The sequence below is a fragment of the Aspergillus aculeatinus genome (genome assembly GCF_003184765.1).
Source record: "Aspergillus aculeatinus CBS 121060 unplaced genomic scaffold BO66scaffold_62, whole genome shotgun sequence".
NCBI classification, from domain to species: domain Eukaryota; kingdom Fungi; phylum Ascomycota; class Eurotiomycetes; order Eurotiales; family Aspergillaceae; genus Aspergillus; species Aspergillus aculeatinus.
In genome coordinates this window covers 100,149-115,394 of record NW_020291531.1, presented here as the reverse complement: position 1 = coordinate 115,394, position 15,246 = coordinate 100,149, and the positions used below count along the sequence as shown (strand labels likewise).

General features: G+C 54.2%; 4 protein-coding genes and 1 non-coding gene across 5 annotated transcripts; 3 read left to right on the top strand and 2 right to left on the bottom strand.

Annotated features, from left to right (window-relative positions):
* Positions 1-476: 476 nt before the first annotated feature.
* Positions 477-866, top strand: BO66DRAFT_395364 (uncharacterized protein). The gene has a single exon (XM_025648204.1). It carries the CDS (start codon positions 497-499, stop codon positions 707-709), a length of 213 nt encoding a protein of 70 aa, XP_025499369.1. The 5' UTR covers positions 477-496; the 3' UTR covers positions 710-866.
* A 1,876-nt stretch (positions 867-2,742) lies between these two features.
* BO66DRAFT_333643 (aromatic amino acid aminotransferase) lies at positions 2,743-6,258 on the bottom strand (the record flags this gene model as incomplete). The annotated part of the gene is made up of 6 exons (XM_025644175.1): positions 2,743-3,314; positions 3,366-3,866; positions 3,908-4,013; positions 4,358-5,369; positions 5,464-6,034; positions 6,117-6,258. 6 exons carry the CDS (start codon positions 6,256-6,258, stop codon positions 2,743-2,745), a joined length of 2,904 nt encoding a protein of 967 aa, XP_025499368.1.
* BO66DRAFT_t292 lies at positions 4,029-4,100 on the top strand. Its single transcript has one exon. It is a non-coding gene; the product is annotated as a tRNA-Arg (tRNA).
* A 2,182-nt stretch (positions 6,259-8,440) lies between the features above and the next one.
* BO66DRAFT_474949 (uncharacterized protein) lies at positions 8,441-9,669 on the top strand (the record flags this gene model as incomplete). Its single annotated transcript, XM_025653181.1, has 3 exons — positions 8,441-8,602; positions 8,753-8,818; positions 9,508-9,669. Exons 1-3 carry the CDS (start codon positions 8,486-8,488, stop codon positions 9,667-9,669), a joined length of 345 nt encoding a protein of 114 aa, XP_025499367.1. The 5' UTR covers positions 8,441-8,485.
* A 567-nt stretch (positions 9,670-10,236) lies between these two features.
* Positions 10,237-13,235, bottom strand: BO66DRAFT_423451 (DUF1996 domain-containing protein). The gene is made up of 4 exons (XM_025650109.1): positions 13,007-13,235; positions 12,791-12,947; positions 11,805-12,735; positions 10,237-10,577 (listed from the first exon to the last, which is right to left on the bottom strand). The coding sequence occupies exons 1-4, from the start codon at positions 13,185-13,187 to the stop codon at positions 10,314-10,316; spliced, it is 1,533 nt and encodes a 510-aa protein (XP_025499366.1). The 5' UTR covers positions 13,188-13,235; the 3' UTR covers positions 10,237-10,313.
* Positions 13,236-15,246: the final 2,011 nt, after the last annotated feature.

The following is a 15,246-nucleotide window of genomic DNA, read 5'->3' as shown; positions in this document are numbered from 1 at the left end:
GAAGGAAAGGAAAGAGAATGCCCAGCCCTGGTGTTACAGGGGGGATTATATAGCATTGTCATGGTTCAGAATTGCAAGCGCCATGATTCAGGCGACAGGTAACAATCAGGGATGCAATTCAAAGACATGCATTGATGTGTACTGTGTAGGTGCAGTTGAATGGGTACAGTTCAATGTACAGTAGAAAGTGTGGAGAAGAGGAGAATAGAAAAGTATACCTTAGTAAGGTACGTACGGAGTAACTTAGTGCAGGTGAAACGGTGACTGCTCAGGGCGGATCTTGTCGCACCATCAGCCCGGCGCTTCGGATCATTGGCCGTGGAAGGATCGATTGGCGCCGGCCCACTGCCAATCATCACTGCAGTTTGTAAGTTTTGTCGCTCTCGATTTCAGGTACAAGTAATTCCCAGCCTGGAGTGGAACATCGCTCTCTTCAAGGCCCTATTGAATGCTCATTTGATTGGCATGAACCCCGATGAACTTGGAACCCTCCTCAATGGAAGAGAACTACCCCGATCTGTCGCAAAGTCCACTCTGTCCACCCAATCACCACCACACATTGACATTTCCTCCTCATCTCAACTCCTCATCGCCTCGCAACTTACAAGTCACATCTCCCCCGACCGGGTCAACTGAACCCAAACCCTGCGTCTCGGACCCTTACTTCCACCGCAAAATCTCCGCTCGACGTGGGTCGTGTAGCCACTGATGGTCAACTATCCGGTTCTGAGTTGCAATGATGTGTGTGTATGCGCGCGCACAGTTCGGACTTCTCCCTGTTCGGGATCAGATCTACAAACGCACTTCCGTCTGATACCACATCGCATGTGAATCCATAAAATGGGATAGCACATTTGCCTCTCACAAGTTTGGTCATCCTCTCAGTCATTCCCCACCTGGATCGCTAACCATAAGGTCCATAACCATCAGGTTGCCAACAATATTGCACTGCTGCTTTAATCTATGTGTACCAGTCACAGAATCAGGACAAAACGACCGACTCACCCAACCAATCCACGCAAGCCCAAAGACAGACATCCGAGCCGATACAACCAGGAGAAAAAAAGTCTATCGTCCTCCATTTAGGCCTTGGGAACTCATTTGCAGACTGCAGCTGAGTTTTGGACAATCCTGCCTATCCATTCCCTGACTGGTCCGACTTGGCGCTTGGTGGCGAACAAAGTCAAACCAGATGTCTTACTGGTAAACTATATTGATCGGGTGGACGGAGTGCGACTTGGGTCATGCCCAAAGTACTGTACCTGCGTCTTCCCTCACTCCTGCCTTGAGAGTGTGTATAAAAATAATTCTGTGGTTGGGAATCAAGGGGACCGACCGAGGTAAGAATCGTCTGTACAGGTGCAGTCCGTACCTGCGCAACCTTTCCCAACCACCGCCGCTCCATGGTTCCAAGCCGATCCCCGCAGACCCTGTCAGCGCAACACTCTGGCTCTGAGATTTGTGGAGTCTGCCTTTCTGGTTCTTTGCTGCCTGCCGGAGACCTCCGCGAAACATCGGTTGAAATCTCCGCATTGGAACTTCGATGTCTTTTGTGTCGGCGTTATTTGCATAGAACCGATGCTTGCCGGTTAATGCACGGTGCACTGCGCCTCGTACACCATATGCATTATGCATTACAGTACATACGCCCAGTGGCTTGACTTGGATGAGGAGGACTACACATGAGTGCACATCCGCCGTGAACACCAGTCAATGACTCAGACCACGATCGCTCCACTGGATTGAGCAAGACCTGCAACCACCGAGCCAAGCATCATAATCTCGCTACCCAGCTTCAAGGGCTCATCTCCCTGGCCACTGCCATACCCAACCCAATTCCCAATGCAACCTCAATAACTAAGCCAGATCACTACCCCATGCCAAGAAACCACAGATCACGGCTACCTTCGGCTGTCAGGTAGCCTGAAACTGTCTTCGTGGGGAACATGATCAAAACCTACGTGAAACGAGCCACCGCGGAAGATTCGCAGTCGTTACTTGGGTGAAGGGAGCCGATCACCTTCATCTCCTGACCTGCCCTATGATATAGACATTCTGAGCCTGTCTGCGGGAATGTTGAATCTTAAAGTGGGTTTGTGGCTGTTTTCGTTCGGAAGAGGGATATTGGCTGTACCTGGATTGGATCAGGAGATTGAAGGCAGAATGTGCTGCATGTGACAGGTGCCAGCCACTATGGCTTATTGTCGCGGGTCACATCACGGAACTATATGTTCTCGGGAGGTGTATTACAGTTCTATCTACCTGTATTTACTGTACATGTCAAAAGTGATTCCATACATGTAGCCCATCGCTTTCGACATGAGTTACCAGCTGGACCAGCAGCCACAGCCTCCGGGGTGCATTGACAACCCTCGCTCGGAAGGTTGCAAGCTCCTCCGTCACAACATCCGTATGTGGTAAGATTCAGGATATGGCGCAGTCAGAGCGGTGTTTCCAGCGACCGAAGTCCCTGGTTCAAAGAAGGTGTCCCGATGGCCTGGGGTAGATAGTGCGACTATCGCTAACCCACCAGCCAGGACGCATGGATGCTATCATGTCCATGTCAAGCAACAGTCAGTTGGCAGCAGCAGCAGCAGCAGCAGCCGCAGATAACGCTGCACCAGTCCAAGCCTCACCAGGAAGCAGACTGGATTATGCAAGACCGGTAATCAGCACAGCAGAACCCATTCCCCACGACCCAACATCAGCCCCCAGCCCACAGCTAAGGTCCTTCAAGGTCACTCATTTCTTCCCCTTCTTCTTCTTACCCCCCTCCCCATTCCCAGCGGACGACTCCCGCACAAAACCCCCCTTAACCAACGCATCCCGCCCCGCCGCATTGATGATCCTAAACCGATCCGGCCCCAACAACACCCCCCCATACCACCTCGTCACGACCACGACCACATCCCAAACATCCATCAACTGCATGAGATGCAACAGCCGGCCCCCAGCCGCCGTCTCCCCATCGTCATCACAGTCCTGCACAATCGACACATCCCCTGCTCCCGTAGCATCCCCCGCACCCCCACCAGCCCCACCGGGGTTCTTCCTCTCCCTGATCCTCCACGCACTAATGTTATGCGTCGCGGCCGCGACCTTCTTCTCGCTCGCGAGCAGGTAATCCAGCACCGCTCGCGCCTGGCCCAGACTCGTCACGCGGGCCGCCCGCCCCACGAACACGGATTTCTTTTCCGTGATCACCTCCGAGAGCATCCATTCCGGCGGGGCGGGGAGCCCGAACGTCTCGTGCAGTTGCGTCGTCGCGGGCGTGGTGGTCGATTCCGTGGCGGGAGGCTTCTCGTGCGCTTGCGCTGCGCGCGTCCCGGTTTCGTTGCTGTTGCTGGTGCTTGCGCCGTTATTACTGGCGCTGGCGCTGGTGCTGGTGGCAGTGGTGGTGCTGGTGGTGGTGGTGCTGGTGGTCTGCCCGCCCACGCCGATCTCCGTGAACGCCGTCTCCGCCTCGGAGATCAGATCGAATAGACATACCGAGCCGGCGGTGTAAACTCGGGAGAGGATGGAGGCGAGGATGTCGACGGCGAGTTTGCCTTCGCCGCGGGCGGCGGTCGAGGCCGTGCCTTGGATGAGCGGGGGGGTGTCTGGGTAGGTTGCGGGGAAGCCGAGGAGGAAGGAGAGGTGCGGGTGGTTCGGGATTTGGAGTTTGAGGGTTGTTGGGATGGGTTCGCTGCTGCTACTGCTGCTGCTGCTGCTGCTGCTGCCCAGGTCGAGGGTGGAGGGTGCGGTGGCCGTGCGGGAGATTGTGATGGTGTCTGGGTCGTAGATCGCGTTGATGGCTTCGATTTCTTCGGCGAGGTCGGTGTTCGTGAGTGGCATCTTCGGTGGGGTGTGTGGAGAGGATAGGTAGGCTGGGGATGGATGCGTAAGGTGGTGTGGTCAGTCTTGCGACGGACTGCGGATTTGATTTCGGAGGTGGTGAGGGGGAGAGAGATTTGATGAGGGGAAGCGTTTCTGTTGGGCTTTGCTTCTCGTGGGGCATAAAGCGTGAATGAGACCTTCTTTCCCAATCAGGCCTTATAGCTCAATGGTAGGGCGTCAGTTTTCGGTACTGAAGGTTCTGGGTTCGAGTCCCAGTGGGGTCGCTTTCTTTTTCGCTTTTGTTTTGTTGTTGTCTAGTAGTCTCTTTTTGCTAGTTCGAATCTCTAAGCTTGTTTCACGCGATGGAGGGGGTGTCTTTGACGTGGTAGCTTTTCCATAAACCATAGTCACGGAGTATGTACTTTGTCTCGTCATCGCGGGTAACTACGTAGGTAGTATCAACAAACAACGCATCAACCACTCAACACCCCAACCCCATCATATTCGCCGGTCCCTCCAACTGCAACCTCTGCAGCATCACCTCCTCATCCTCCAATCCATCCAGGTCCTTCCTCTTCCAGAACGCCCGGAACCCGTCCACCAACCGCCGAGTAATGCCGGCGACCTCGTCCGCGGGCATCGCCGCGAAGCACAGCCGGAAGTACTGCTGCGAGCGGAGGACCGCCGCCGGGGTGGGCGCGAACAACGCCCCGGGACTCATCAGACACAGGTACGGTTTCTCCATGAGCTGCAGCCAGAGCGCCTTGCTCAAGCGCTCGGCCCCGTACCTCTGCAGCAAGGGATGCGTCTCGATGCTGACCTTCAGCCACACGAACATGCCGCCGGTGGGCCACCGAAAGTCATACATCTGCACCTTATCCAGCACCTCCCAGGCACCTGCTTCCGCGGCTGCTTCTGCGCCGTCCGTGTCGACCAGGTACTTCCCCTCCTCCAGGACCGTGCACATATCGCGCATGCGCCGCTCGTAGCTCGCGCGCAGCCCTTCCAGCCACCGCACCCAGCCATCCATCTGCCAGGCGCGCGGCTCGCCCCTGCCCTTGCCCTTGCCCCTGCGATTTGAGGAACCGCCCTTACCGTCAGTATCAGCCTGCTGACCCAGGATCAACTCCGCCACCATGGCCTGCACGAACCCGGACGGCTGCTGGGTACTCGTCTCGGTGATGCGGGTCAGCCGCTCGATGAAGGCCGGCTGCGCGGTGATCCAGCCCAGCCGACACCCCGGTGCGATCGTCTTGGAGAAGGTGTCCAGCCGCACGACGCGGCCGTCCGTGTCCACCGACAGATACGACGGAACCAGCGAGTCCAGGAACGCGTAACCTGAGGACCGGCCGTGGGCGTTGTAGTTGGGCGGGGTTGGGTGGACCGCCGCGGGCGAGCCGCGGTGCTGGGCCTCCGTGGCCGCCGCGGAGGGGTACTGGAGGTTCCAGTACGGGTCGTCTTCGATGATCAGGATGTCGTACCGCTGACACAGCGCATAGATCTCCTTCCGGCGGGCCACCGACAGAGTCCCGCCCGTGGGATTTTGGCCGATTCTGCGGGCACGCAGGTGGGCAGTGGGTCAGCTCGTGGTGTTTGACGCTGATGAGGAGAGAACCGAGAATGCATGGGCGGGGGTCGAGGACTTACGTGATGGTGTACATCAGATGCGGGCGACGACCTTTCTTGAAATCCCAGTTCTCCAGCACATCCGCCAACCCGCCCTTGCCGTGCGCGAGCATCCCCTCCGCGTCGATGGCGACGGTGGCGACGTTGACGCCCCGGGGCTGGAAGGTCTGGATGGCGTTCATGAAGACGAACTCCTCGCAGAGCACGCCCTCCCGCTGGTTGATCCAGTCGCGCCGCGGGTCCCACGCGGTGGTGAACGCCTCCACGGCCTTGGACAGGCCATCGGTCGCCCCCGTCGTGAGCAGGGTCGCCGGCCCGCCCGCGTAGGGGACATTGGGGTGGAGGTGCTCGCGGGCGAACTCCCGCACGAACGTGGCCAGCGCCGGCAGACCCTCGGCGGTGCCATACTGCAGGGCCGTGGCGACATCGATCTTGTGGAGCGTGTTGGCCTGGGGGGTTTCTTTGGGGACGACCATGCGGTCTGTGGCCCGCGCGTCTCCGTTTTCTGTGGGTGTGGTCACCGCGAATCGCTGGGGGTGGGCGACCGTGGCCTCGAGGGTTTCGTAGGGGAAGTATGACGCATTTGGCAAGCCTGATGTCGTGCGCGGTAAGTGAGGGGGAAGACGTGGTGATGCTGGGATCACGCAAGAGGATGGAGAACAATGCTCACTCACCACCCGCCATATTATCGACATTGGGTCGAATCATGTACTTGTACAGGCTCTTCACCAGACTGTTCTCGCGTCTCTTGGTCACCGCCGAGAGATGATGCGACAAGTCGAGCGGAGGCGACTTTTGGAGGTTGGAGTATGCCATGATGGTCCCGACCGAGATGTCTCGCAATCAGTCGCCAATGTCGGAAGTATGAGTCAAGAACTGAGCAAAAATCAAATGGGATAATGATTCAACTGCTCAGACTCCAAAGCACGGGCGCGAGGACGAAGACCGTTGGGTCTATATAGAGCAGACGTTATCGCCGTGCTTGATAAGCAGGCCACGATAAACCTAGACCTTGGTTCGAGGACCCAGACCCACATGGAGGGATATCCCGACAGCAGCCCTTCATGAAGACCGTTGAATGGACCAGATAAGTCAGATATGCCCGTGCAGTTCTTGCTGTGGTAGGTCCGGTAGGATGTGTAGATAGGGTTGGGATCGCAATCCTGATTTCTGCTGGTCTTATCCGACGAATCCGGGGGGCAGAATTGGCTTGGCTGCTACACGTCAATCCCCTCCGTATTTTCTTGTGTACCATAGAGGTTGTACAGTACCCCGGGTTGTTTGCCCCGTGGGTCAGCATGTTGTCATGTTACTATCATTGAACCAAGTGGGAACAAAGCCTGGGGGCGATGGCTTTCTTTGGCTGGTGTTGGTCGGGGTTGAGATTCGCGGCTGGGTTCTTTCTGGCTTGCCGGGCGTTCCGGTGTGGGGGGTTTTTTTCTGGTTGGTTCTAAGTTCTAACTGTCACTGGCACTCATGCTCAGTCGGCCGTTCTAGGGCGCGATAAGCTACACTTGCAGTGGACACTGGATAGTAGATAGGGGTCAAACATGTCGGATTGCAGAATAGTAGATGCTATCTTAATTTGTTGCAGTTATTCGCTCTACTATATCAGTTGCTTAGGGCACTAGAGCCATATCCGTTTCTTTCAGAAGACTCAATACCTAGATTAGAGACTTTGCCTGTATAGTCTCAACCCTACTGACGACTTTCCCGGGCAGATATGATGTGTTATAGTTGCCTCCATTCCATTAGCCGCACAACCTTTTGGCTGGTACGTCCACTTATATCAACCTGATCACACATCTTTCTAGCAACTCGTATAATCCCAAATTGAACTCCTCGACAAAACACCCAGGGGCGGTCGCGTACACCTCACAATAGTTAGTTAGCCCTAGACAGACAGACCTGGCATGCCTGAATAAAACCTGAAATCCCGACAGCTGGACCAATCCACATTAGGATATAAGAGTACCACTCTTGATTATGCGGGGCAAGCAGGTAAATAACTCCAACATGCTGTGGATCTGATCATATATCGACAGTTAGACTCCACTATGAACTGTAGAGATTGTATGTAAAGTAGAGTGACCCCCCTTGCTCAATGTATAGATAGACCAGGTGTATCGCCCGCGATAAGCTCATTAAGCCATGCAACGCATACTAACAATCTGGACCTCATTCCAGCACTTCTGTTTAACACCACATGAGAAGAAAGTGCCTTGAGAGAATTCTTGTCCATTGAACGAATGTCGAATATCGACGGAGATTAGGTGACGAATAATAGGAGTCGTTAGTGGGAGGCAGACCACCCCATCAATCACATCCCCAACCCCAGCCCTAAACCACCCGGTCTGAATCCCAAGATCGGTCTCAGATCGTGCACTGCACTGCACTTTACTGAACTGCGTTGACATCCACAAGACTCACCACAAACATATAGGAAAATCATGATCCCACCCAATTTCAGACTTGATTACTCCGTACAGTCTCGCAATTCTGATCCCATCTAAGTCTCCCTACCCAACTTCCTCATAACCCATTGATACCCCCTTAATCTCTGCAAATTCCAAATCAGCCCGCCCAGCATGTCCCATCCAGCAGGTACCCGTCCCACCCAGTCTATAGACAATAGTCCATGACTCGGAAAAAGCAAAATCCAGCATTAGCGCTGTAGGTCACGCAGTAAGCCCCAGACCAACCGACGATCCAAATCCCACAATCAGCATCCCATCCCAGAGCAGAGACGAGCTCACCAGCCTACCCTACTCTACCCCCAGCAGAAATCAAACAAGAAAACTAACCTACATGATATACATATGAAAACACAACCCCGGACCTGAAACCACCCCATGTCCATGTCTATGTCTAGAAGAACTACACAAGAAAAAAGCAAACCCCCTCCACAACCATCGACCAGTAATATCCCCAAGCAGCAGCTATAAAACCCCCATCACCCTACCCAACCCATCACTCCACCCCCAAACCTCAATCCAAATCCATCTGTCCCATTCAACAGGATCCACCCAACCAGCCCGAGAAAATGTACATACCAACCCTTCTCCCCCTCACCCTCCTCACCCTCCTCGGAGCAACCATGGCCTCCCCGATCATCGCGGCAATGGAGAAGGAGAAGCCGCTAGCCGCGCGAGTGAATATCGTACGTTTCCCCATTGTCCAGTTCCTATCCTTCCCTTTCCTTGCCTTCGGGGTCTGGGACCACACCCCCACCCCCCGGGCCTGTTCATCCCATTGCCCATCGGGATACGAAGCCCCCCCCCCCAAATCCTAGAAGCTAACATCGATCCAGCTACCCAACGGCGCAACCTGCAACAAGGACGGGAGTATGGGAGTCTGCCAGAGTAATTTCTGCATGGTGAGTCTTTCTTCTCCTTCCGTCTTCGATAAGTCCGCGTCTGCGGAGATGTACAGCACAACTGTTTGGTGAAAGACCGGCTGACTTGCTTGGCATGTTGTCTAGCAAAATGAGGGGGCTGCGGCGGGGGTCTGTCGGTGAAGGGTTGGTTGGTTGGACTGGGCGAGAGGATCGAAGGGGGTGGGGGGTGGGGGGTAGCATCTATTCCTATCCCAATTGACGTCCTGGATAGATGAGCTGAGTGTCAGGGTATTGCAGTCTGATTAAAATCAATAAAGACGACCGCAGGTTTGTGGTTTGGTGCGGTTTCCCGATCTATCAAGAGCTTACTTAGTACTGTTCTCTTCGCTCTACTCTCTCGCCTCTAATGTGGCTTGCTGGGGAATCGTCGATCTTCTACTTCCCATTCTTTCTCGAACTTCATAGCCCGCTCATATGGTTCTCTTCTCCGTGAATCTTTCTCTATCTCTGTCGAATTTCTTCCGACCGCAGAAAGTAGTAGTAGCTCTTCTCACTTTCCTTCATTCGCTCTGGTATTCGGGCTCTCTGAGCATCACGTCCGCGATTGCTGGGAAGCGTATCTCGGCCATGCGATGGGCTCTTCAAGTTGATGAGCGAGAGATCCGAGGATGGATGGACTGACGGCGATGCATTTCGTGAGCTGTTGGAGTGCTGCCATCGAGCAACAGCACGACGACGACGTCGACGACGCGGTGCCCCGGTACGCGCGCCTGCATCGGGACAAACCCCAAGCTCTGGAAGTCAGGCGGGGCCAACGGGCCATCGACCACCTGACTGAGTCCACCGTCAAGGCGATCTGGACATATCTGCGTCGCATGGGTGGTGGGTGACAGGTTTGTTTTCTGGCAACAACTTTGATTATGCCGGTCTCTCACCCAATACTCCCCATCTAGCTGACTCATTAGGACCAATAACTCTGGCCTGCACGGGGCAAATCGCTAGGAAAGGCTCTCGTCAGAATACCTGCCTCTCTATGGCGATTGCTTCGAGGGCATAACCTTATACTTACCGTTGAAGAAGAGCTAGAGCGACGGGGGGCTGCTTAGGAGGGATCAGAAGCGGCGCAGGTTCGAGTGGTCAGATGAGTCCGTAGTTTTACGTGATTTAAGAGATTGTCTCACCTCGAGGCTTATCCTGTAGGTTGAGACTTGGCTGTTACGATTTGAGGCAAAAAATAATACTTTGACAATTGGCAAAGTCTTCGCAGCAGATAACATAGCTGCGACGGGAATCCCCTCCAGTAAGCTTTATTCTTTCAATATATTCCACAGAATTCAACTGCGCGTTTCTTCCAGAGACAGCGACAGTTCTAGTCCAACCGATCCTTCGAGGATAGGAAACTAAAGTATCTAATATATACATCGTGAATCCGACGGTGCCTGGACCATCGCAGAGACATTTGAAGAAAGAAGCAAATAAGTATATCCGAAAAGAAAACAAAGTCACAAGAACCGCCCCGCCCCCACAACTCCAATCAATGGGAGTGTCCGTGGCGGTAATGCCTGTGGGGATGGTTATGATACCAACCGCGCTTCGAAGGGGGTCGGCTGGACGTAGCGCTGCCACTGGGAGTGGTCGTGGTCTTCGAGACCGTTTCCAAAGAGCCAGTCTGCGTCTCGATCGGGACGCCTTGATCATTCACAAGGACAATAATTGCTTGTTCGACGTAGACGATTGTTGTGGACGAAGCCGGTTCGGCAGATGAGGTGCTAGACGGCGGCGACCACGTCGTGATTACCTCCCAGTCGGCGGTTGCAAAGGATTCTTCCAATGAGCTGGAGGGTTCTGTTTGCGGAGAGACAGCAGGTCTGGGGGTCATGGCAAGCGTGCTCGAGGCTGGGACGGTGGTTTTGATCAATGCCGTACTGGTGGTTTGAGTAGCCACGTTCGGCTGAGCTGTTGGAGTTCTGCTGGAAAGGATGGACTTGATTAGTGGGACGCTGGTCGCTGACGAAGTCGTCGTCGCCGCGGGCTTAGCGACTACCGCAAAGGTACTGGAACCTGTTGCGGGGGCCTTGGCGAGTGAGCTGTTGGTAGAAGCGATCACGCTTGGCTTGGGGGCGATTTCAGATGCGCTCGGCAGTTGAGTAGTCGTCTTGATTAATGGGGCGCTCGTGGACGAAGGAGTGGTCAACACGGGAGGTTTGGCTGCTACCGCGAGGGTGCTTGGCACCGGCGAGGCAGTCTTGATCAGTGGGGTGCTCATTGCTGAAGATTTGGCCGATGTCGAAGGTGTTACGATGCTGTCCGTCGACGGCGAGGTCGGAGAAGCGATAAGTGCTGCAGACATGATGGTCTGAGTGGTTGGCACGGTTGTATTCGCGGTGTTAAAAAGAGGTACCGATGATGAGGCTCCACCGGAGGCAGCGAATGAGAAAGGAACGCCCATTACTGAGGATCTCGGAGTGGCAATGAAAGACGCTGGCGTGGGAGAAACCAAAGACGTAGACGGAATGGTGACCGCGATAGGGACTTGATTAGACGCCGGAGGAATCAAGACCGAAGACTGGACGGCGGCAGATGGAGAGGCCAGAGCCGGAGTTGACACCGCGAACAGGTTTGATGGAGCCGAGGGAATCGAGAACGATGTTGCGTCGATAGATGACGAGGTCAACATTGAAGACACAGCAAATGAAGGTTGAGGAATTGTTGGCGTTAGACCAGTCGAGGCTGCGGGAGGCGCAACTACCGGTTTGGCCAACACCGCCGACGACGAAGCCGGAACAGATGCAAGCAGGACCGAAGACTTCGTCGCCAGAGTCGAAAGCGCAGACAATGCCGACGACGAGGCCGAGAGTGACGGCCTGAGAGTTACACTGGAGAATTCCGATACGACCGACGCACTTGGGATTGACGGTTGCGCAACAGAAGTCACTGAAGTAGCCGCGGTGAACGGTGCAGCAAAGGTCGTGTGTGCGCTGGTCTTTGAGGAGGTGATCGGACGGGCAGGAGGACCCTCTGCAACCGGGGGAGCAGTTGGCTCCCAGGCCTTCGCCGTCGTGGTCGTGGACGAAGTAGTTAGTGTAGGCAGGGCCACATGCAGACCGGCCGACAAAAACCCAAGATCAATACCAATTCCGACGGTGGGCAGATCATCCAGGTAGACGGGCGTTGGTCTCCCGTGGCCACCAGCGCCGGTGGTAGTGGTGGTGGTGTATCTGACTGGGCTAGCATAGGCAGGTCCGCTTTGGATGGCGACGTTGTTCGGGAGACCACCTTTGTGGTAGTTCACGTCTTCATTCTTCAGAGCATCCGGAACGGAGAAGCGGCACTCATCCTGTTTCTCGTCACTCTGAAGCGTAAAAACGGGGCAGTCCGTCACTTCTCCAGACATGTTTGTGCATGTATCCACTGCCTGCTGGAGCACCTGTGAGTCCCAGCCATACATGAAATCACCGTGGTAGCCGTATCCCGTGGGGTCTCCATTCGCGAGCACAAAATTGCCCTTTTTGCTTTTGAATGCGTATGTATCCCAGATACTTTCATAGAAGAGTGAAACAAGACGATGCTCGAAACCCTTTGGGCATTCCCCGTCCATCACCAGAGACGGATAGGCCAGGTGAGACTTGTGATCCGGTGTGTCGATATCCTTCCCATTCCAGCAGGATGGAAACATCAACTCAAAGCGAACGCCCTCAGTGCAGTGCTCATCCAAATATGTCTTGTTTGGCAAGAAATGACGACCCAGAGAGGGTTCGGGGTCCTTTTGGTAATTCAGACAGTTGAATCCGACAGCTTTCTGGCGAAGAGCCTCCTGTTTTAGATCATTTCCAGACCACTCTGACTGCGGGGGATCCGGTATCGGCCAGGGGAAGTCGCGCCGGTATGTATCTCCTGCCATCATGCGGAAGTTTTCAGGGAACGCCGTCACATTTTCGCCATTGAGAAGGTAATAGCTGTTTTCGTCAGCACCAACACAAATCGGCAACAATCGCAAGCTGGGCAACTAACGCAAGCATTCCGCCGACTTCGTTGACAAGCTCAGCATCGCCATTCTGATGCACGAAATACAACGCGGGCGCCCAGTATGCTGACTTGTCTTGGGTCACTGCGCAAGACGTACAGCTCGACTGCTTCAGACTTGCCTCGTTGGCGGACATCGAGAATCCTATCGGGAAACACTCAGCGACCATGCTGATGAGCTACAGATGATGCAAGAGAACTGACCGCCCGATCCATGAACCGCGTGTACATGATCCGATGGGATCCCTGGTGCCATTATGGGATCAATCCGAGCCACACCACTTCGTCCGCGACAAGGCAGACGCCAGAAAGCGTTCGCAACATCGGTGAATATTGCCAAACAAGTCACTATAGCGACATCGAGTTTCATCTTTTGGTGCATCATCCGCTGGTTATTCAGTGTAAGTGGTGGGTCGAAAGCACGAAAGCGTGGGTTGAGGTAAGAGGAGAATGGTGTTGACTGAGTGCGTCACCGGGAGCTAAGGATCGGACGTCGCGCCCATCAATGGCAGAGGCTAATTGACCGTTGTTAGTATGGGTGTCGTTGAGGTTGTTCCGTGGTCGTGCAGTCAGTGATTCCGACGGTGGACAGCCAAAGCTTAGTATAAAAGAGGCAGCGACAACAACAAAACAATGACAAAGCACGTCGCCGCCACACCACCGGCAGATCCAGAGGGACCAACGGCCTGGAAAGTCATTGACATCATGTTTCACTTTAGAGGTTCTGTCCTGAGGAGAGGAAATATCCCTTGCATACCGTTACAGTGGGTGGCTTTGAGGCTTCTCGCGCCACCCAGGTGGCTACAGGAAGTGACTTGATACGACTCGGTATCGAGGCAACAGTGAAGAGAGACTCAAAACTGGGTATAGCATTCCGTTTCCCGAGCGGTAACGTGTTGTTGTCCCTGTCGATCGATCCCTATGCGGTAGGGTGGTTGGAATGTTGGAATACCACGCCGATCCGTTGCTAGGAATTCAGGGCCTCTCTCATCCTGGCTAAATAGTAGTCTCTTGCCCGTCTGGCTGCCTGGGGGCAAATTAGACGGACGAAAGAACGATGAAAATCCCGATCTTGTAAGGATGGCGGAGATTAAGGTCGGGCCATGAATTGCCAACCAGAATCAGAAGTGACCGACCTGGATGAACCGTGAACTGCCAAGGTGTTTCCGTTATGGAAAGCTGAGATTCGCCGCAAATAGACGTTGCAAGTTCCAACTCAGTGCAGTAGAGCAAAGGCAGCCAGATCTTGCCATTAGCGATGTCGACACACATCACGAGTAAAATCCAAGAGGTAAGACATGATCTGAGGCACGGACTACTCCACAGCAGACAGACAAACGGCAATGCTCGGTCGGCATTGAGGGCGAGTTTACCCTTTCTCAGATTCCCCGACCCTTGTTACAGCTGAAGGATCGGTTTCCCGGGCACTCGATGGTCGCAAGTCCTTACCTTTTGTCGCAGTGGCAAGAAGACACATCATCTGCACGGTCGGAGATATTCGACGTTTCAGAGGCTACTAGATCCCCAATCATCAGGCATCATGATGCCGATGAGCATTGTCAGCTGCACACTTTGCAGGTTGCATTGTAACAAGAAACCGGCTATGTGCATGATTGTGTGTGCCCAAGCTTAATTCCAGCCAAGGGAGAACAGAGCGATTATCCCACTCAAGGGCGTTCCATGATCGGGGCGAGACCTGTCTCGAGCATTCTAATTGCGGGATGTACAGTCAAGCCGCAACGCATTTGAGCATGCGACCCTATGGTTGCTGGAGCAGTCAACAAAGATGTGGCGTTATTACATCGGGCTAATCGCGTTCGGTGTCATTCTAGAAGCCGATGAGGCTGGTGTCAGGATCATCAGGGATGTTTGGCACTTCTAATATGTGTGTGTCGGGCATCAGATACAGACGAGGGACTGACACAGGGATAGATTCATGTTGACCGTGAGACCGGGCATGAAACAGCTGCTGGACAAATGAGCGAGGGAGTTTCGAGTCGCGTCGCGTCGCGTCAGAAACATGGGAACAATGGAGGATGGGAAGATCGGACCGCGTCGGGAGTGCCTGACTAGTTGCCGGCTACCCGCGCTTGGGGATCCCTGACATTGTGATGCAGAGTGTCGATCAAGGTGCAGTATGACCTCAGAGTCAGAGGCAGCAAAGAGACCCTGCGTATTTTGCAGTTGATGGCTGTGTTTCCTCATTCTGATTCACAATTGCTTGATGATCTCAGCCATTCTGTTTCGAGGTTTAGATGATATTGTTAACAAGCAACTTGTCGCCTCGGGCAACCCACAAGCCACCCGCTGTCTGCTGCGGTGTACATCTTGCTTATCTTAAGTGCTGAGTGAATCACGCTATCGATTTAATGAAGGTCAAGGTAAGTCCAAATCATTCGTGTAAGCAGGTGCTCGTCCATTGCATTGTTAGAGATTGTATTCAA